Below are 20414 nucleotides of genomic sequence, written 5' to 3'. Positions count from 1 at the left end.
CTGTGTGATCTTGGAACAATCATTTTACCTCTCTGTGCCTTAGTTACTAATTTGTAAAACCTACATAATAATAGTACAAAGCCCACATAACTGCCATGAGTTAATATACAGAAAACACTGAGGCTCCTCTGTCCATGGGATTCTCCAGGCAAGAATACTGGAGTGAGTTGCAGTGCCCTCCTCCAGGGGATCTTCCTGACCCAGGGATCGAACCTGCATCTCTTACATCTCCTGCATTGACAGTAGGTTCTTTACCACTAGCGCCACTTGGGAAAAAGTATTATATAAGTAATAGCTATTATTATTAACATCTTTACCATTATCACTATTCCTATTAAGGAGCTTAGAACAAGACGGCTAGCTAGGACGGAGCCAGTAAAAACATCACTTCGTTGTACTTGAGTGGCATCTCTATTTGCCTAAACTAGAGGCAAACTTTGTGTCAAGGGCCAGATGATAATTATTTCAGTTTTGGGGGCCACAGGTCTTTGTTACAACCCCTTATCTCTGATGCCATGGCATGAAAGCAGCCACAGACAATGCATAAACAAACCTTTATTCATGAACACTGAAATCTGAATTTCATAATTTTTACATGTCATGAAATATGACTCTTCTCTTGATTTTTTTCAACCATTTAAAAACAATTTTATGAACACCAAAAACATTCTTAGCTTGCCATCTGTATAAAAACAGGCAGCAAGCTGAATGCGGCTCTTGGCATTCACACAAGGTCACACAGGGTCCTCCATGGTATCGCAAATTAAGGCCCTTGTTCTACAGGCAGTAAGAATACATTGTAAGGTTTTGAGAAAGCGTGCGCCCACACCCACACTCTCATAAACACAGCTGCGGTGGGCATCACTGGTGTCAATAATACCTCTCTTCCTACCATCAGAGGCCTACGTCTCCCAGCTTTCCTGCAGCTGCAGGGCCACGTGACTAGTTCTGGCCAATGCGCTGAAAGGGCGATGACAGTGTATTAGCTTCCAAGGGGAAGCATTCAAGAGGCATGCTCCCTTCCCCTGCAGTGCTTGTGGTGGAGGTGCCAGGAGATTCTACAGCCTGGATCACGGAGCTAACCACACGGAGGATGGATCCCAACAGAGTTTTCCAGAATCTTGGGAGGACATGGATGGTCAAAAACTAGCTTACAATGAAAGCTGAAGCGCTGAGTTTGTGGGTGGGGGGTGGGGTGGTGGTTGTCATCACGGCATAGCCTAGACAATCCAGTTTAATTCGACAGCTTTCTGCAAATACCCACCAAAGAACATCACTAAGGATAAGTAAACACAAAAACATCTTGCCAATACCTCGTTTATCATATGCTTTCTTCTTGATGGCTCATTTAGGAGACCAATTCCCAGACTTCTAGACAACTGAGCAAGAGATCAGAAGTATTCTCTTCATCAAGTTCTGTCATGAGAAACCCTAAATCATCTCTTCCAGCAGTAAAAGGCAATGACAACAAGTCTTGGAATAGCCAAGAAGAAGAGTTTCCAGCCAGCAGCAAAGACTCTCGAGTGCTCATCATCTGATTTGTTTGACATAATCTCTGCCATCCAGAGGCTTACATTTTAATATAGTGAATCTCTTTCTTCCTAAGTAATAATGATGACGACAACAACAAAAAACCAAAACCAAAACAAACACAAGGCAAATAATATTTAGTGCTGCTTATTTCAAGCCAGATGCAGTTTCCCAAAGTAGAAAAAAAAAAAAAAAAACCTGGGTAAGAGGTAGGAAAGGCCTATCCTTTTAGGAAATCTGCAGAGTCAGAAGATTTGGTCTTTGCCCTAAGCTCTCCTGATCACTCAAGGGATTTAATGTTTACATGACCAGTACTCAGTGCTCCAGAGTTACCAGACCATGGGAAAACGCCAATTCTCCCATCCCACCAAGTAATAAGTAACTCTCACGTTGTTAGCAAGAGGTGTACCTGCTGTGGGATGTTTGTAAATGAATATTTAATATTTTCAAGTGAAGGTTATTTTCAGTGTCTCCTGCTGGCTAAAGAGAGAGCAATGGCACCCCACTCCAGTACTCTTGCCTGGAAAATCCCATGGACGGAGGAGCCTGGTAGGCTGCAGTCCATGGGGTCACGAAGAATCAGACACGACTGAGCGGCTTCACTTTCACTTTTCACTTTCATGCAGTGGAGAAGGAAATGGCAGCCCACTCCAGTGTTCTTGCCTGGAGAATCCCAGGGACGGCGGAGCCCAGTGGGCTGCCATCTGTGGGGTCGCACAGAGTCGGACATGACTGAAGCGACTTAGCAGCAGCAGCAGCAGCTGGCTGGCTAAAGAAGTGCACCAATGGCCCACATCACAAGTGACCTGCTCTATGGGGACTGTGGCCTTTTTTAAAACCATTGGTCACAGAAAGCTGAGAGACCCTCTAATCTGCCCAGCACTGTTACTTAATCCCACCTTCATGATGGCTACACAGGGGGCAAATGGAAGTCACCTACCAAGATCACACAGCAGGTCAAAAGGTGATGACAAGGACTTCCTTGGTGGTACAGTGGGTAAGAATCTGCCTGCCAACACGGGGGCATGGGTTTGATCCCTGGTCTGGGAAGATCCAACATGCCCATGAGCAACTAAGCCCACACTCTAGAGCCCAGGAGCCGCGACTATGTGAGCCTGCGTGCTGTAACTACTGAAGCCCGTGTGCCCAGAGCCTGTGCTCTGCAGCAAAAGAAACCAATGCAATGAGAAGCCCATGCACTGCAAGAAGAGTGGCCCCCACTAACTGCAACTAGGGAAAGCCCTGTAGCAACACAGACCTATTACAACCCAAAAATATATTAATTAAAAAAAATGTTAAAGGTGGTGACAAGATTCAGACTTATGAGTTGGCTTTCCAGAATCTCCAGTCACTAAGCGACCCCAACCTTGACTGCAGCTCACCTCCTGGTAAACTTGAGAAGAGCTGGGAAGCTCGGTTCTAGAGGGGTTGTGCAGAGGCCACGCCCAGGGCTTCCTCCTCCTCTACAGTAAATCTCACAGAAAGGACCTTGAAAGATAAATGCACATCCTGATCGTAACACTCCAGAAATTCCAAACTTTCCCTTACATCTAATTAAAATCCTCGTTTCAACCCAACCATTTCCTCTTTTCTGGGTTTAAACCAGAGCTGAAGAAGGAACAAGGCTCCACGCGTTAAGAGATTTGAAGAGAAGGCACACACTGGAACCAGTGACCTTGTATCAAATAAAATATGGCTGGCCATGCGTCGCCATGAAAGATGGAGGCGTGCAAAACAGGCTCCCTTCCCAGTTACCCGGTAAGAACATAAGTGACTGGGTTCTCTCACACAGCATTCACATTCCTAAATAAACAGTGTAAAGCCACATGACTGCTTGCTCACCCACTCAAACACAGAGACAAACTTGAAGTTCCTCTCTGCTGTGGACCAAGACCTGGCCACAGAAATGCTTCCCCCAGCTACGCGTCAAGACCTAGGCTCTGTCTCAACTCTGTTTTTTTTTTTCCACTGAATGTGATTCTTCCAGCGCACTGCCTTTTCTGAAGGTCTGTCACAGCCCCTAACAGATGTGAGGACCAGGAATGTGAGGACAGAGAATCGAGACAGATGTCACTTCAGGCTGCCAAGTCCTGTGGAGGCCAAAACAATCTGTACAGGGAGCAGCCCCACCAAACTGGAGACATTTTAGTGACTGAGTTCCTAAAGCTCTGCAGGAATTAGGAACAGCTTTACATCACACACAATACAAAAAAAATTAACCACCACGTAGAAGCTAAGGAGGACTGGTGAAGTGGTCTTTAAATAACTTCCTTAGTTTCCAAATTACATGTGCCTCAGTTCTGCTTGGGCGCAGCCCTATCTGTTTGTGTATGTACCTCCTCTCCCAGGGGGGCTTCCCTGGTGGCTCAGATGGTAAAGAACCTGCTTGCAATACAGGAGACCCTGGGTTCGATCCCTGGGTTCTGGAATATTCCTGGAGAAGGGAATGGCAACTCACTCCAGTATTCTTATCTGGAGAATTCTATGGAGAGAGGATCCCCGCGGGCTACAGTACATGGGGTTGCAAAGAGTCAGACACAACTAAGTGACTAACACCCACTTCTCTCCCAATCTCCTCCGTGTCACCTTTACCTTGTTTACCAAGTTAGCAGGAGATGGAATCACAGAATCATCTTTCAAGAGAGCCTAAAGCCCCTGGCCCAGGGAAAAGGAGGTTGGACTGTGGGGAGGATTTCTAGCTCACAATCCAGCCACTTGTCAGTCACAGACATGTATCTTGATCAGTTTTGTCCAAAAGCATCCCCTGTGATAACCTCATAACTCCAATAAATGCAGTGTTAACGCTGTACAAAGGACAACATCCACTCACCTAACACTGTCTGGCCTTCACACCACCACTGAGTGCCAATTACTCCAAGAAGTATCTCTGCCACCCCAGATGAAGTCAATTCCAACCTCCTCTTTGTTTCCAGAGTGCCTGATGTTCACTGCTTTAGTATTTACCGACTTGCTCTGCAGGTTGTGTGTGTGTGTGCATGTTTGTGTTGAGGGGCATCAGGTCTCATTCTACTGGTGAGGCTAAGTCACAGGAAATGTCCTTTCATTTTTTCATCCCCCACAGTACCTAGGCACAGGGCTGTGAAAACAATAACTCCTTGGTCAGCATTTGTAGAATGAAGGGATGGATGAATTATGAATGTACAGACCTTGGACCTTGCTCTCTAGAGAAGTGGGTCTAACCAGATACACTGTGCTGTTGCTGTGATAGTTGCAAAACTGAAATAATGGTCAAGTAAAAAGAGTTTGCATTCTGGCTTTTCACCAGCTAGTTGCAAGAATTTAGTCAAAACCCTTTATCGCTCTGTAGCTTAGTTTCCCTAGCTTGAAAATGGAGTTGCCAGCCACTTCATGGCATTATGGTAAGGACTGGATGGGATAATGCATTTCCATACACTTTTAAAAGACTGATAAACTAACAACAACAACACAAAAGTAAGGCAAAGAGACAGCAAAATAGAAAAAAACCCAGCCAATATGTGCATGCTCAGTAGCTCTCAGTCATATCTAACTCTTTGAGACCGTATGAACTGTAGCCTGTCAGGCTCCTCTGTCTATGGGATTCTCCAGGCAAGAATACTGGAGTGGGTTGCCATGCCCTCCTCCAGGGGATCTTCCTGACCCAAGGATTGAACTGGTGTCTTTTGCACCTGCTGCAATACAGGTGGAATCTTTACCCACTGAGCTACCTGGGGAGCCCATATATTCACATGTATATATATATATATATAAAACAGAAGAACAAGTGAATCACTGGGGAAAATTCCTGCAAATCCAAAGCCAGACTCGTATCTGTACATCTCAAAGCAGGTTACTTAACCTCTCTGTGTCTATTTCCTTGCTCTGTGAAGTGCCGGCCTTAATTATAATTCTACATGACTTAATACATGTAAAGTGCTTAATATGGTGCTTGACACACGGTAAGCACTCAATACATGTTAGTTAAATCACTAACACACAGCAAGCATTTCAGAAATGTGTATAGAAACGGTTCAAACATTAGAGTTAATTCATTCCATCCTCTTCCATAGACAGAGAGTGTTATCCAAAACCAGGCAGCAAAGGTATCTATCCCCTTGTTTCCGCCAAGTCCTGCCATTGGGAGAGCAGAGAGTACCCCAACACGGGATCCTACCAAAGGGAGCTGCATCTCCAGCCCAGACATCCACAGCACAACTACAGGGTCTGGCCCCAGGGCCAAAACGGACCGATCAATCTGTACCTAATGAGATGGTGAATCACGGGGTCTGAGAGTCCCCGGGGCAGTCACACAAACACACACACCATTTCCCTATCCTGCTAACATTATACTTGGCTGAAAAGGACAAGGTTACCCCAATTATAGTTCCCAGCCTAACACTGCACTCTGGTTGAAATGCATCAAGAGATACAGAGGCAGATTTTTAAAGGCAAACATCTCTGCATGTCCCTAAGGGACCAGCCCGGCCTGGGCAGAGAAGCACTCTGCATTAAAGCGATGTCTCATCTTGAATGACAGCCAAGCACCCCTTGGCCCCGACTCCGGCGTGCTGACAGCAGGGGCGCGGGGGAAGCTGAGTGATCTCCGGTGACAAGCCAGCGTCCCTGCTCGTCCCTGCTCTTCGGGCAGCACCCAGGCTCGCCTTGGAGGCCTCATGCAAGTCATGGGCCCAGCTCGCCTGTGCTGGGGAATACAGGGCTAGCTCTGCATGCTGACTGGGCCTGCTAACCCTGCCAACCCAGGAGCAACAGGGAACCTGGCCCCAAGAAAGCCAGGGCAGGAAAGGCACCACGGTACCCCCATCTCCCTTTCTCAAACTCACAGGGGGCTTTCCTTGCACACAGGAGCCTATACACGAGCAAGTGAAACCAAATGCTGAGGAGCAGAAGCTACAGGCTGGGTGTTCACTGCTGTGTACCATTGGTCCAGACCTCACAGTTATGAAGGGTTAAGCCTGCAGAAACTAAGCTCCTCCACTTCCCTTCCACAAAGTATCTTTTCTAAAGTATCTTTTCACTGAAGGACCCTTTTGCCTAAAGGAGGAGGCCTAGCCTAGACTGACTCTTTTGGCTTTTAAGCTGGGGTGGTGGTGGTGCTGGGGGAGGGGGTGGTTCTGCAAAGCCAGATGTGGCCAAGAGCCAGACCAGGACTCTGCATTAAACAGCTCAATAGTCACCCCAACTAACCCTCCACTCCAGAGAGGTGACCCAACACCACCCCACCCAGGACCTCCGGCCACAGGGAGCACTCCCAAGCCTTCTCCTCCTCCCACCTCCACAGCCTTCAAGGAGAAGCTCCATCTCCAGCCAGGGAGTCTTCTTCCTCAGAGCTGCACACGCCACCTTGCAGGGAATGGTGAAGTTTTCCGAGCAAAATCTCCAGTTGCTCAACCAGAGAAAAGGCCAATTCACCCACCCATCTGATTCAAAGGAGAAGAGGGAGAGGTAAGGGTTTTATTTTTAAAATGGAAGGCAAAGATATTCTGAGGACTTCGGCGGCTATAATACAGATACCCATACCCCAAGCAAGAGGAAGAAGGGCTTGCAAAGCCCCAAGTTGTGTCCATGGTGGGCAGGGGACACCAGGCACATTAGAGGTTAGAGCCTGCAGCACCCCCCCCCCGCCCCCCGACTCTCTTCTCAAAGAGAAGCCTCTAAGAGGTCAGAGACTGCTCACTGGGGGTGAGGGTGCCCAAGGAGCAGGGGGATAAGGGCCCCCTGGGATGCTGTTGGGTAAAGAAAGTCTGCACCACCAGCTTAATGCGGACACACGGGATCTTGTGAAAGGTTTCTTTCTTTATCCAGTTCCCTCAGCGTTCGCCAGCCCTCGGCCCCCTCGAAGTTGGAGCCTCTGTTTCAGCTGTAGTTTGATTCTCTCCACAGCCCCTCAACTTCCACCAAACGCCTCCCCCAGGAAGAGGCTGGCAGAAAATACTGCAGCGGTGCAGAAGCTGGGGGGTGAGCCAGAGAGGGCAACCCAACTTTGCAGAGAGTGTGGACCCCACCTTCACCCCTCGACACCCAGTTCGGAAGAAGGGGCCTATCTGAAGGAGACCTCTCCTGAGGACACTGGGGGAGAGCGGGGAGTGGGGTTGGGGGGGCAGGAAACACTGGGGTGAAGAAAGACAGCGGCAGGGGGAGCTGCCTGTTCCCTGCTCTACTCACCAGGACAGCTTGAATCCTTTCATTAGTACAGTCACGATAATCCACTGACCGTGTCCTTAGCATCCCGGGCACAGCTCCGAAGGTCCCAGGACATATTTGAAAAGATAACAAAGTCCCAAAAGAACAGAATCCCATGAAATGTGACTGGAACCCAGAAAGAGAAAGGCGAGAGAGAGAGACAGACACAGAGAGAGAGGAGAGGCAGTGCCAGCCAGAAGAAGTATTCCACTGTTTTCTCTCCCTCCCTGTTCCCAGCTGAAAGCTGGGCGAAGAGGCAAAGGACAGCTTCTGCAAACCCAGCCCTGGGCTGGAGCTGCCTGCCCGCCCGCCCGAGCGGCCGCTGCCACTGCCAGTTTCTGATGAGGATGGGCACGGCTGGCAAGGCTGCAAAACAAGCCCTGGAGTTGCTGTCAACAGGCAGGCTGGCCGGCTACCCTCCCACCCTCTCCTCACGCCGGCTCGGAGCAGCCTAGGGAAAGGACTCCAAGCAGAGCCCCAGGAGGAGAGCAAAAACAAGTAGAACCTGCACCTCTCTTCCCCCAGGCGGCAGCTCCCGCAGCTCCATATAATCTCCTAATCAATGCAGTACCCAAGCAAAGCCCTGCCAGCCACTTCCGCCCATTTAAAGACACAGCACACGTTTTGTCCCAGGATGGCAGGATGGGACAGAAAGTCAGGGAGAGGGTGGGGGAGCGATGTGGGTGCCGGAGAAGGAAGAGGACAGGGCAGAAAGGTCTGAGGACAAGTGCTTCTCTGGGCATCTGCCAAAGGGTTAAAATACCCCATGCTGGGAGAGGGAGGGGAGCATGGCCCCCAGGCTCTCAGTAAGCCCCGAATCTGAAGCTGAGCCAACCTAAGAGGCCAGGTGCCTCGGTGTCCTAGGGCAGGTGAGCTGCCCAGGACCACCTTAAATAGAGTCCTCGCCCTTCCCCAGCAAGGCAGGGCAGGCACAGGGCTGTAAGCTCCCCAGCAGTTCACAGCACTCAGAACTCTCAGTTCTCTTCCCTGCTGGGGACATCGCCTCTCTGGGCTCAGGATGAGGCAGCTCCTTATGGTGGCCCAGCAGCGCCCCCAGTCACCTGGGGCCAGGAAACCTTTGAAGGTGGCCACAAAGGCTGGGTGCAGGATTTAAACAACATTTGATCATCATACAGGGCCCCATGAAGATTCAGACCAGACCCAGCATCAAGTGAGGAGGGACTGAGATTTTTCAACATCAACTCGAACACTGGACTCCGAGGAAAAGGAGACATGGCTCTTCTTACAATCCTCCAAGCTGAGGTCCAGGAGTTCCAGCCCCAGCAGCTCCTCTGACCATGCCATTCCTTTCTGTCCTCCCCTAGATGACTGACTATCTGGGTCAGTAATGCGGATGGGTGAGAATGAACAAAGAGGAGATTAATTATGACACAGCAACCGTCAACTGAACCATAATAAGGCTTTACCCTGTAACTTGCCCCAAAGCAATCAAGATATCCATTTGTGCTATAGGCACACCATCTACACTTGACCCTCTAAGGAGACACTTAAGAAAAACCAGAGTGCGTATAATTACTTGTTCATGATCTGCCTTCCTCCTTTTAGATGATCAGCTCCATGAAGGCAGGGGAAGTATATGGGTTCAGCTTTATCTCCCCAGTTGAGGAGGAATGCTTGCCCAGAAGGGGTCTGATAAGCCAGTGTTTAATTGAAGTGACCTCATTCAAACCTAACTCAAGCACTGTTGTCTCTCCCCAGTGTCCAGATGGTTCTGCAGAAATACTGGTAAAGATATCCTTGGGTGATGGAATTTCTCTCCATCCATAGTCCCCATATGGGACACCACACTGAAACACTTACAAGACTTCTGAAGACATCTGCGGTTATGTTTCTAAAGCTCCTTGAGCTTGTCCCTCGGCCATACTGTCAGCCTAGGTATTATAGGGATGCAGAAGATTCCAGGAGTGCATACAGTTCTCCTTTACAACCGAAATAATTCTCTCAAGGGACTTCCCAGGACCTGTGACCCAGCCCCTAAGCTAATGTCACTTAGAGTACTCCAGGGAGATAATACTCTCATTCCGCCCATCAACTACTCTGATCGCAGGTGACATATAAAACCTGGATCAAAGCTTTCCAAGTATTATATTAGAAACACTATTGTCATGTTCAAATTCTTTAGCTTTTACCCTTTACCTATTATTTTTTAAACTCTCCTTTGCTTCACAACTATTAAGTAAGACTTTATTGAGGGCAAGCGTTGTCTCACTGAAACCTCACACACATTATGAAGTAGTTAACTCTCATTATTTTCCAGGTAATACAGCTAGTGGGGAGGTGCAAGACAAGACCTGGTAAACTAGAGTGTAGTGTCTTGATTTGTCTAATGCCAACCAACAAGCTGCAAGCCTGGGATTTCAATGCAGGCATGGCCAACTCCAATATCCAGTCTCTCGATCATAATGTATGTTGATGAAAGGAAAATCTTCTCCATCATCAGACAAGCTGATGATAAGGGCTAACGTGCTCCCAGAACAAAAAGAATCCAGGCCACAGGTAAAAGGAAGATTAAATCAAGCTAGCTTCCTCCTCCTTTTACTGATGAGTTAGCTGGCTTGCATGTCACTATGTGTGTGTGATGTGAGGGGCACCCTGAGCTTCCTCATTCAGTATATGTTCCATCTTTTATCTTCTCATAGAGGACAGTCTGTTTTGTACGGTTTGAAAAGTTCCCTGACTGGTAAATTGTCAGCACCGACATAATTCTACATTAATCTGTGTATGATCAGGCAGGTGCATTAGACTCTCCTGTTTCTGCCTGACTGCAATCTGGCTGGCCACTCCTTGATATCCATATTTCAAGAAGGGCAAGAATTTCCAAAAAAAACCAAACTCAGAATACTTCTATTTCTGGCAATATGGTAGACTAGATATCCTGATGGTCCTTCCCGCTAACAACTAAAAAATGCTGCATAAAATAAAACATTAACAAAGAAAGAAAAATTCTTTTAAAAAAGCTTGATGAGCTATCAAAACAGGAATACTTAGAGGCACAAATGTAGTGAGCGCAGAAACCCAGAAAATCAAGGGACGCCTTGAGGATTCATTTTTAGAACCTGTGAGACTGGGCTTTGGTTCTGATGGCCTCACAGAGCACATTGGACAAGGGACAAAGTCAAAAGCCCACTTGTGTGAGGCCATTTCTTTCTCCAGGGGTTCTTTCCGACCCAGGGATCAAAGCCGGCTCTCCTGCATTGCAGGCAGATTCTTTACCACTGAGCCACCAGGGAAGCCCTATGTGAGGCCAAAAGCCCGCTTATGTGAGAGGTGCAAGAGAAGACCTGGTAAAGCAGGTCCTGCTAACTAAACTCTCACCACAAGGGCGAACTTGAAAGACACGGTGCTGCTGAGGATATAAAAGGAAAACTGTCTTCAACCTTGACAGTGAGTGAATGAGGAAGGAAAAACAATCTCCTCTGATAAGTCATAATTACAAACGGATCCTCACACAGATTGTTGCCTAAGAATTTCCTAGGCAATTGACCAAAAAAAAAAAAAGTCCAGAAAAGGGAAGGCTGTAACCACAGTAAGATTAAGAACATATGACCATCAGCATTGACCACAGAAAAGACAAGATTTTTCTGAGAGAAGACTGCATAACATATGTAATTGGACTGTGTAATAACTGGAGTTATTCAGAGTTTATTTTAAAAATTCTATAAATTAATAAGAGAAAAACACAATAAGAAAAATAGACAAATGATTTGAATAAGCACTTTCAGAAGAGGAAATGATCAATAAATATACGAAATGGTGCTCAAGTTTATGAGTACTTAGGAAAATGCAAATTTACCATCTCATACCCAGATGATTGGTAAAATTTTAAAAATCTAACAGGGACTTTCGTGGCGGTCCAGTGGTTAGGACTTCACCTTCGAATGCAGAGGGTGAGGATTCGATCCCTGGTTGGGGAGCTAAGATCACATATGCTTCGCGACCAAAAAACCAAAACATAGAAACACTATTGAAACAAATACAATGAAGACTTCAAAAAATGGTCCACATCAAAAAAAAAAAATCTTAATAAAATAAAATAAAATGTCTAAGTCTAACAATATCAAGGTTGGAAAGGAGCTACGCAAGTGTATATTAGTCTGATTACCTAAGGAAACTACCTGGTACTATGTAGGCAGGCTGAAGACATGCCTCCCCTAACGTCTCAAGTTAGGGCTCACATGAGAAACTTCACACAGCACTGAATGTGACAACATGATTTGCAGGGACCCACCAAAACACTGGGAAAAAAAATGTCTATCAACAATAGGAAGGAAAATTAACGCTATTTTCTTGATCTGGGATAGTATACAGCAATACATGCCTGCATGCTCAGTTGCATCCAACTCTTTGCGACCCCATGGACTGTATGTAGCTCATCAGGCTCCTCTGTTCATGGAATTCTCCAGGCAAGAATACTGGAATGGGTAGCCATTCCTTTCTCCAGGAGATATTCCCAACCGAGGGATCAAATCTGCATCTCCTGTGTCTCCTGCACTGGCAGGTGGGTTCTTTACCACTGAGCCAACTGGGAAGCCCCAGTATATAGCAATAGCATATAGAAAATGTATAAATTACTGTCACATGCAAAAACATGGATGAATCTCAGAAACAATGTTGAACAGAGGAAGTGAATCAATGAAGAATACCTACAGTACGATTTTATATATATATATATAATATACATAAAACATATAATAGCTAGATGAAAGTGAAAAGTGGAAGTGTTGGTTTTGTCCAAGTAACACTCAGTTTTGTCCAACTCTTTGTGATCCCATGGACTATAGCCCGCCAGGCTCCTCTGTCCATGGAATTCTCCAGGTAAGAATACAGGAGTGGGTTGCCATTCCCTTCAGGGGATCTTCCCAACCCAGGGTGTCTCCTGCGTTGAACCCGGGTCTCCTGCATTGCAGGCAGATTCTCTACCATCTGAACCACCAGGGAAACCTGAGATCGACAGATTAAAGCCAGACATTTTATAGCCACATAGATACAGAATCTGTATAGAGAGATACTCTGTACTCAGAAAATGAAAAGTCAAGGGGATAACACAGACAACATTCAGGGAGGTGGTCACCTCTGTAGGGTGGCAGGACAGTGTGGTCAGCAGGATGGGTAAGAGGTACCACTGTGTTCACCTGGCACCAGCCTTTGCCTATTTTTGTGAACAGACTTGATGAAAGGGCAGGACAGTGGTGGGGGAAGGACTGACAATGACAACCTTTTGTGTTACATGCATTTTCCAAAATCTCAGTTCAAAAAATTGATCTTCCCAGTCTCACAAATATTCACAAGTTGGCTGCGTGCCCAAGGTTTGGTTCACAGAAGAAGGTTGGTTTACATGACTCTAAGCTTCTTGCTACAGTGGTTCCTTCCAAATGTTACTGGGTTTGGAATGAAGGCTGGAAAAAAGTTCCTTTCTGATTTCAGCTGCCCTGGCTCCCTCCTGGCCCCCAGGAGCCTGAGGGCTCACCCACCCTGGTGCTGTTCCTCTACTAACCTGACAATATCACAACTGGACTTTCTGTCTCGTCTGTAAGTCGGGGCCAGAATGGTGAGAGGGGCCTTTCAACCAGAGCACACAGCTGGTGACCAATAACCGGACACCCAAGGCCCCCAGCCAAGGGACGCCTAGCATCTGTGAGCCAGAGCGAGAACTCAGCCTGGTGACTCCCACCTCCCCACCAGCAGCTCTTTCCTCTTTCCGGCAGCATGCCTCCTCACGACCTTGGGAAGTCACTGGGAGTGGAGCGTATCTGGAGCAGAAAATAGATGGACAACGTGGTCCCCGCAGGCCCGCCTTCTCTCTTGCTCTCAGATCTGCGCTGCCCTCGCTCTGCCCCTGCTCCTGAGGAGTGCCGCAGTTGCAAGGCAGAGCCGCATGCCTCCAGGAGCTGGCAAAAACTGGGGCAGAGCAGTGCTGCAGTCACACGCTGGGGAAACAGAGAGCTCCACGCTCAGGCAGGGGGAGTCGCCAGGCGCCCAGAGTGTTATATTTAAGGAGCATTTTGGAGGTCAGGAATCTAGTGGAGAAGAGCAGCGGGGGGAGGGGGAGCGTCCTGAACACTTCAACAACAAGCCTCCACCTCGTCTTCCAGCCAGAATGCCACATTGCAGTCAACAGAGGCTGTGTGAGGGGACGGCAGATGGCCAGAGCTGCGCCCATCAGGTGCTCCCCACCACTTCCCCGCCCCTCCTCCCTTCCTCCCTACCCCCCTTCCTCCACTCTCCTCTCCCCACCCTCTGCCACTATTAGTCACTGGCTCTGGGGTGACGGTGTGGGCTGCAGGCAATGGCCTTGCCTTCTGGTCGGTCGGCACCCAGCCTGGAGCCTCCTGAGCCAGCCCCATCCCTCTGGTGCCCGCACCTCTGCCCTCAAGCCCCATCGGCCACTCTAGGGAGGGACGGCTCAGGCCACGGAGTGAAGGCCAGCCAGGCTCTGATCATTTGAAGGACGCTTCCTTCTGCCTCTGCACCCCAGGGATTTGCTTAGGGTGCTGGACAGACTCACCTCCCCCCCCACCCCAGCCTTCTTCGCCCCTCCTTCACAATCTGCTAATCCAGAAGGTTCCTCCAGGCAACCAACAGGATGGACAAGGTCAAAGCCAAGCTCTGGTAGGCTTCATCCCAACCCCTCTCCATCCAGACCCGGAAAGGAGGAAGGGAGACGGGATGGAGGCGGGAGGCCAGGGCTTCCACACAGGGGTGTCCATCCACACGAGAGTTTCGGATGGCCTCCCGTGCGTTAGGTCTGGGGTTCTCACAACAACCCAGTGAGGTGCAACTAAACCACACTGGATGGAAGGAGAAACTGAGGCCCTGGAGGCCTCGTTCTCATCCTACTCCCAACCCTTAGATCAGGTGGGGGTTGATGAAGAGAGCAAAAGCTAGGGAGCAAAGCCCTGTACCCAGGAACCACAAAGGCCTCAAAACCGTCCACACTCTCCAGCCCAAGCCTCTCTCCCTCTCATCCAGGCCAGGATAGGAACTGTCTCCCCTGCTCTCCTCGGCACAGAAGCCAGTTAAGCTCTCCCTCCCTGTCTGCTGAAGCAGCTCTTGATATCCCCCTCCATGATTACTTCTCGGCTTGATGCAAGGAGACAGGACCATCCTGGGCCCCTCTCTGTATGGCAATGAAAACCCCAAAGGGGACTGGACTCCTGCTCTTTATCCTGCCTTCCACTTTTCCTCCAAAGCCCCTCCCTGCTTCCCAAACACCTGACTGTCTGATTCAGTGCTGCTTTACCTGTAGGGCTCCTTCATCAGGGGCTTCCCTGGTGGCTCAGTGGTAAAGAATCCGCCTGCCAATGCAGGAGTCGCAGGTTCGATCCCTGGGTCAGGAAGATCCCCTGGAGGAGGAAACGGCAACCCACTCCAGGATTTTTGCCTGGAGAATCCCATGGACAGAGGAGTCTGGTGGGCTTCAGTCCACAGGGTCACAAAAGACTAGGATACAACTGAACGACTAAACAACAACGCTTTCATTAGCGGGTCCTGGATCACAACTCCTTCTGCTGCTAGACAGAAGGGCGGCCCCTAGGAGGTAAACACCCTCCTGTCAGGGAAAGACAGCACACACCTCGGAGAAACCCCATCCCCCAGGAGAGGGGAACGTGGCCTCATTTCACTCCTCATTCTAATTACACTCATAACAAAAGGAAACATGTCTGCTGCCAGATGGAAGAAACAAGGCAGACTTCTATTTAGCCCCCTGGTCCTTCCTGGTTTATTCTCTGGAGAAATTTGGGTGACTGATGGTGTCAGGGACCCTGGAGGATGCGCATAAACTCAGGTTTTCTCAGGGAGGGAGCCTGAGCACCCATACACCCACAGCCAGCTGCTTCCTGCTCTCCTCCCACCAAATGGAGATTTCTCCTTTCTCAACTAAATGACATATGAGAATTGCCATTAACAGACAGCTGAATCAAGTGTTAACTCATTTTCACAGTGGAAGTCTCCAGGCCAAGGACAAGACAAGACTCTCTTGCTGGCAGAGAAACTGCTTGCTTGCTGAGAAGGACCAGCAGAGAAAAGCTGCATTCTTAACTGACACGGGCCTGACACCAGTCCCGGAGATATGCTTTGCGGTTCAGCACAAGGATTCTGAAACTAGGACTTGGGTTCAAATCCGTCCTGAACAAGCCGCGTGACCCTGAGCGAGTCACTTATGCCTCGGCTCTATCTATAAAAATGCAATGATGTCAACAATCCATGACAATGACACAAGGCGTGATATAATATCGAGTAAGTGCTCAACACTTTTTAACCCTTATTTTGATCATTCTCAACCAGGGACCATAGACCACCACTACCCACTGCAAAAGAAGCACAGGTTCCATTTCTATGCTTCCTGATATACTTTTCCTCCTTTGCCAAAGTTTCTCATGTTTCCTATTTTTTTGGAGATGTTTGGGTGGTTTTATTTTGTGATATTTCTGTTAGGTCAGTCAGCTATTTATTTATTTATTCAACAATAACTATACTCATTGAGTGGCTAATGTGTTCATAACCCAGGCAAACCAAGATGATATTTCAATGATTAATCCAATATCATTCTTGAGCTCTAAAAGCTCATAAGCTAATAAAGAACACAAGGCGTGGGCATTAAGTAGTTATATTAAATCTAACATAAAGTTTAAAGCAATAAGTCCCATCAGAGAGACACAGCTAATCAGAACGGCAGAGTACTTCTGTTTTTCAAAATGAAGATAGGTTTGTAATCATTATGCCAATTTTTCAATCAACTAATGAGTAACGGTGCATGTTCTCAGCTAAACCTATATTAAATCTGTGATAATTATTTCTTGATTAGTATGGCCTTAACTCAAGAGTTAGCCAGAAAAAGGATCCAATATTTGTCATCATCCTCTACGGAGATCAGAACTTCCTCTTTGCATGACAGGTGTCTAGAAATAGTGCCTTAGGAACATATTGCTATGATTGCTGCCAATAAATACAGGTTTATTTGGATGGAGCAGGCTGTGTCTAAAAGGATGCATTCTGAAGTTTCACTTCCTACATCAGGATATTTTCTCATCAGCATCTTAAAGTTGAAAATGAAATGTTCAAAGATGATTCAGGTCGCTATACCTACAATATGCTCTTAAGATCATGACAGACAGGAGACTGGCATAATCATGAGTGAACCTAAGAGCCCAGGTTGCAGGGCTCCTCAGTAGATGCACCTGTGTCCTCCCGTAACGCAGCGCCCAGTTACCTGTGCTGCTTCAGGAGCGCCCAAGTGCTGGCTCGTACCATGATGTATCCACACAGATCCACAGGCAAGTGAGAAAATAAGAGCAATGTGGTTAAGCTCCCCAAAACTAGACATACTGAATTTTTAATTTTTAATAATTCATCCTTTTAAATTTTGTGATTAAATCCTCACTAAATACTGGGTTGGCAAAAAGTTCATCTGGGTTTTTCCATAAGCTGGTACCGAAAATCCCAAACCAACCTTTTGGCCAACCCATCACAAATGGTGGTAGTGGTAGTTTCTACATTTTAGTTCAGTTTAGTCCAGTTGTTACCTTTTATGGGTAAAAAAAAAAAAAAAAACACTTGGCAATTCTGGGTCAGTCCGTCGACACTTTTCAATTTCTCTACAAAATCCACAAAGCTCAGACTCTCCTGTGAAGAAGGCCTTCTCAGTTCCAAGATCTCACACTGCCCTTGAAAGACAGCCTCTGTCCCGTAACTGCTGATGCAAAATCTGAAAAGCTTCTCCAGTCCAATCCCTAGTCCTAGGGGGCTGTCTGGGTCACAGAGGTTCCTAATCTAGTCTTTTTTTTTTTTAATTGAGATATAATTGACATATAACATTATGATAATTTCAGAAGTGCAACATAATGGTTCCATGTATGTAGGTACTAAAAAAGATCACTACAGTAAGTCCAGTTAACATCCATCTACACGCACACAGCTACAACTGTTCTTATAAGGACCTAACCCAGTCCTGACTGTTTGAACAATGCCTTGGAGCTAAGACTGTGCCTCCCAAATATTCATGTGTACAGCTGTGACCACTCCCCTGGGCTCTCATACAAATCCCCAACTGTTCCTGAATACCTTCACCTCTATGTCCCATGGGCATCTCAGAGCCAGACCAACAAATGAAACTCTGCATTGTCCTTCTACATCTCCTCCTGACCATGACCTCCTAAGCCTATCCCAATAGATGGCACCACCCAGTCAGAGACCTGGAATTCATCCTACATGCCTCCTGTCCTGCCTCCCATTTAATGAGGCATAAAGTCACATCAGTTCTGGGGCTTCCCAGGTGGCACTAGTGGTAAAGGACCCACCTGCCAATGCAGGAGACGTAAGAGATGTAGGTTCAATACCTGGGTTGGGAAGATCCCCTGGAGGAGGGCATGGCAACTCACTCCAGTATTCTCCTCTGGAAAATCCCATGGACAGAGAGGAGCACGACGGGCTATAGTCCATGGGGTCGCAAAGATCTGGACCCAACTAAAGCAACTTTAGCAAGCATGAGTGGGGGAAGACAGACGTAGAAAAAATAAAAGTGTCAGAAATGGCACAAAATGAGGAAAATTCTAATGATTTATCTGCTGCTGCTGCTGCTGCTGCTAAGTCGCTTCAGTCGTGTCCGACTCTGTGCGACCCCGTAGACGGCAGCCCATCAGGCTCCCCCATCCCTGGGATTCTCCAGGCAAGAATACTGGAGTGGGTTGCCATTTCCTTCTCCAGTGCATGAAAGGGAAAAGTGAAAGTGAAGTCGCTCAGTCGTGTCTGACTCTTAGCGACCCCATGGACTGTAGCCTACCAGGCTCCTCCGTCCATGGGATTTTCCAGGCAAGAGTACTGGAGTGGGGTGCCATTGCCTTCTCCGATGATTTATCTACGTGTAGTCAAAGAATACTTTTTCAAAAGCAGACCTGAGGCTATCTTAAAGTCCTTCAATTGCTCCCAGTATTTACACAGGCTAAGGCTGTCCTGATGGGTCAACTCCCACTTCCTTCTCCAGTTTCATCATCTGCCTCCCATCTTCCACACGCATCCTATGCTCTGATCAGGCACACCTACTTGCGGTGACCTGGGCTTTGCCACATGCTTCTGCCTCACGACTGTTCAGTGAACACCTCCGAAGTGCAGGCATTTTACCGAAGGTATTTAATCCTCACAACAATCCTGTAGGGGGGAAGATATCACCCTCATTTACAAAGGAAGAAACTGAGACTAGGAAAAGTCAAGACAACTCACTCAAGTTCACTGAGCCAGAAAGCATGGACCGCCAACATTTGAACTCAGACCTGTCCAGCTCCAAATTACAACCAGACCATCTCTCTCCCCTTGTCCACGCAATAAACTCCCACCCATGCCTCGAATCAAATGTCACTTCCTTTAGAAAGCCCTGATGCCTTGCACAGGCAACATCCAATAGTTTTTTTTGTGCTTTCCTGGTGACCTGAGCTTCTATTACAACCCTTATTACCTTTGTGGCATCATAATCTGTCTATTCATCTGTCCTTCCCAAGAACCCATGAGGAACTAAGTGCTCACAGTGATCCTGTGTTATTCATCAAAAACTTCCACATATTGAATCTCTGCGGGCGTATAATCGGCATTTAATAAACATTTGTTGAGTGAATGGATTAATGAATGCTTACCAACCTGTTTTCTCAAGGCTGAAATGGAAACTCTCAGGACACAATTTATCATCTACTTATGTTAACAGCCATGTCGGGTCATCCGCTGACCCCAGTCTGAAACTGCAACCTTAGAAAAAGAGTAGCACCATCGCAATGCAATAATGCAGACTCCCAGAGATGAAGTCACACCTCTAAAAGCCCACCTCCAGGAACTGAATATAGTCTAAATAGGCAGGGCTCTCATCAAAAGTGACCACACCTTCTACCAAAAGTTATTTCAGTGGGGGGTAATTGAACCCAAGGGTGGAGAACAGAGGAGCCTGGTGGGCTACAGACCATGGGATTGCAAAGGGTTGGACACGACTTAGCAACTTGACAACAACAATAAATTGAACCCAATATATTGGGACCTGAAGGGATCCAGGGAACAGGATATCAGATATTACAGAGGAAAGGTAAGGGAGATGCATTTACATGTATTTAGACATTGTAAGGTCTTCCCAGGTGGCTCAGAGGGTAAAGAACCTGCCTGCCAATCTAGGAGATGTAAAAGACTTGAGTTTGATCCCTAGGTAGGGAAGATCCCTGGAGAAGGAAATGGCTGTGCACTCCAGTATTCTCGCCTGGGAAATCCATGGACAAAGGAGCCCACACTCCATGGGTTGCAAAAGAGTCAGACACAACTTAGTGACTAAACAATAACAAGACATTTAAAATTGACATCCACATCATATTAAATCAGTTACCAGTGAGTCACATGAAATTTTACTCCATGATTCCTGTATGTGCACAATATCCTCCAATGTCAGTGTATCAACCGCAACGTACAGGTTTTCTTTGTACCTGGGTTGCAAAATGCAAGCAGACTCTTTATGAGAGTTTAAACAGTTTTAAACTTTCCTGAGTTATGAGCCCTCTGAGATCTGATGAGAGCTGTGGATATTCTTTCCAGAAAAATACAGAGATAGGAAATTCTGTCTACAAATGATTGAGGCTCCTGGACCCTCTCCTCAAGTCCATCCAAGGACCTTAATGGTTCATGGACCCAGACTGAAAACACTTGAACTACACTCTCCC

The 20414-nt window shown here is 47.4% G+C and overlaps 1 protein-coding gene and 2 long non-coding RNA genes across 15 annotated transcripts in view; 2 read left to right on the top strand and 1 right to left on the bottom strand.

Annotated features, from left to right (window-relative positions):
• The window catches only part of GRAMD1B (GRAM domain containing 1B), a 179252-nt gene that overhangs the window by 86940 nt on the left and 71898 nt on the right, over positions 1–20414 (bottom strand). Inside the window, exon 1 of one of the 13 annotated variants that reach the window (XM_081541420.1) lies at positions 7693–8263. The exons of the other annotated variants lie outside the window; for them this stretch is intronic. Within the exon in view, the coding sequence (XP_081397546.1) occupies positions 7693–7715 (23 nt within the window). The 5' untranslated portion in view covers positions 7716–8263. Of the gene's footprint in view, positions 1–7692; positions 8264–20414 lie in introns of those variants that run through there. 13 annotated transcript variants of the gene reach the window in all.
• Positions 6625–10674, top strand: LOC145526232 (uncharacterized). The gene is made up of 2 exons (XR_014068789.1): positions 6625–6972; positions 7411–10674. It is a non-coding gene; the product is annotated as an uncharacterized LOC145526232 (long non-coding RNA).
• Positions 13487–19333, top strand: LOC145526234 (uncharacterized). Its single transcript, XR_014068790.1, has 2 exons — positions 13487–13894; positions 15674–19333. It is a non-coding gene; the product is annotated as an uncharacterized LOC145526234 (long non-coding RNA).

This window comes from Giraffa tippelskirchi, chromosome 11 (genome assembly GCF_054371585.1).
Source record: "Giraffa tippelskirchi isolate mGirTip1 chromosome 11, T2T-mGirTip1v1.2.pri, whole genome shotgun sequence".
Taxonomy (NCBI): domain Eukaryota; kingdom Metazoa; phylum Chordata; class Mammalia; order Artiodactyla; family Giraffidae; genus Giraffa; species Giraffa tippelskirchi.
Note: the sequence above shows the minus strand (reverse complement) of the source record. Positions and strands in the feature narration are given on the sequence as shown.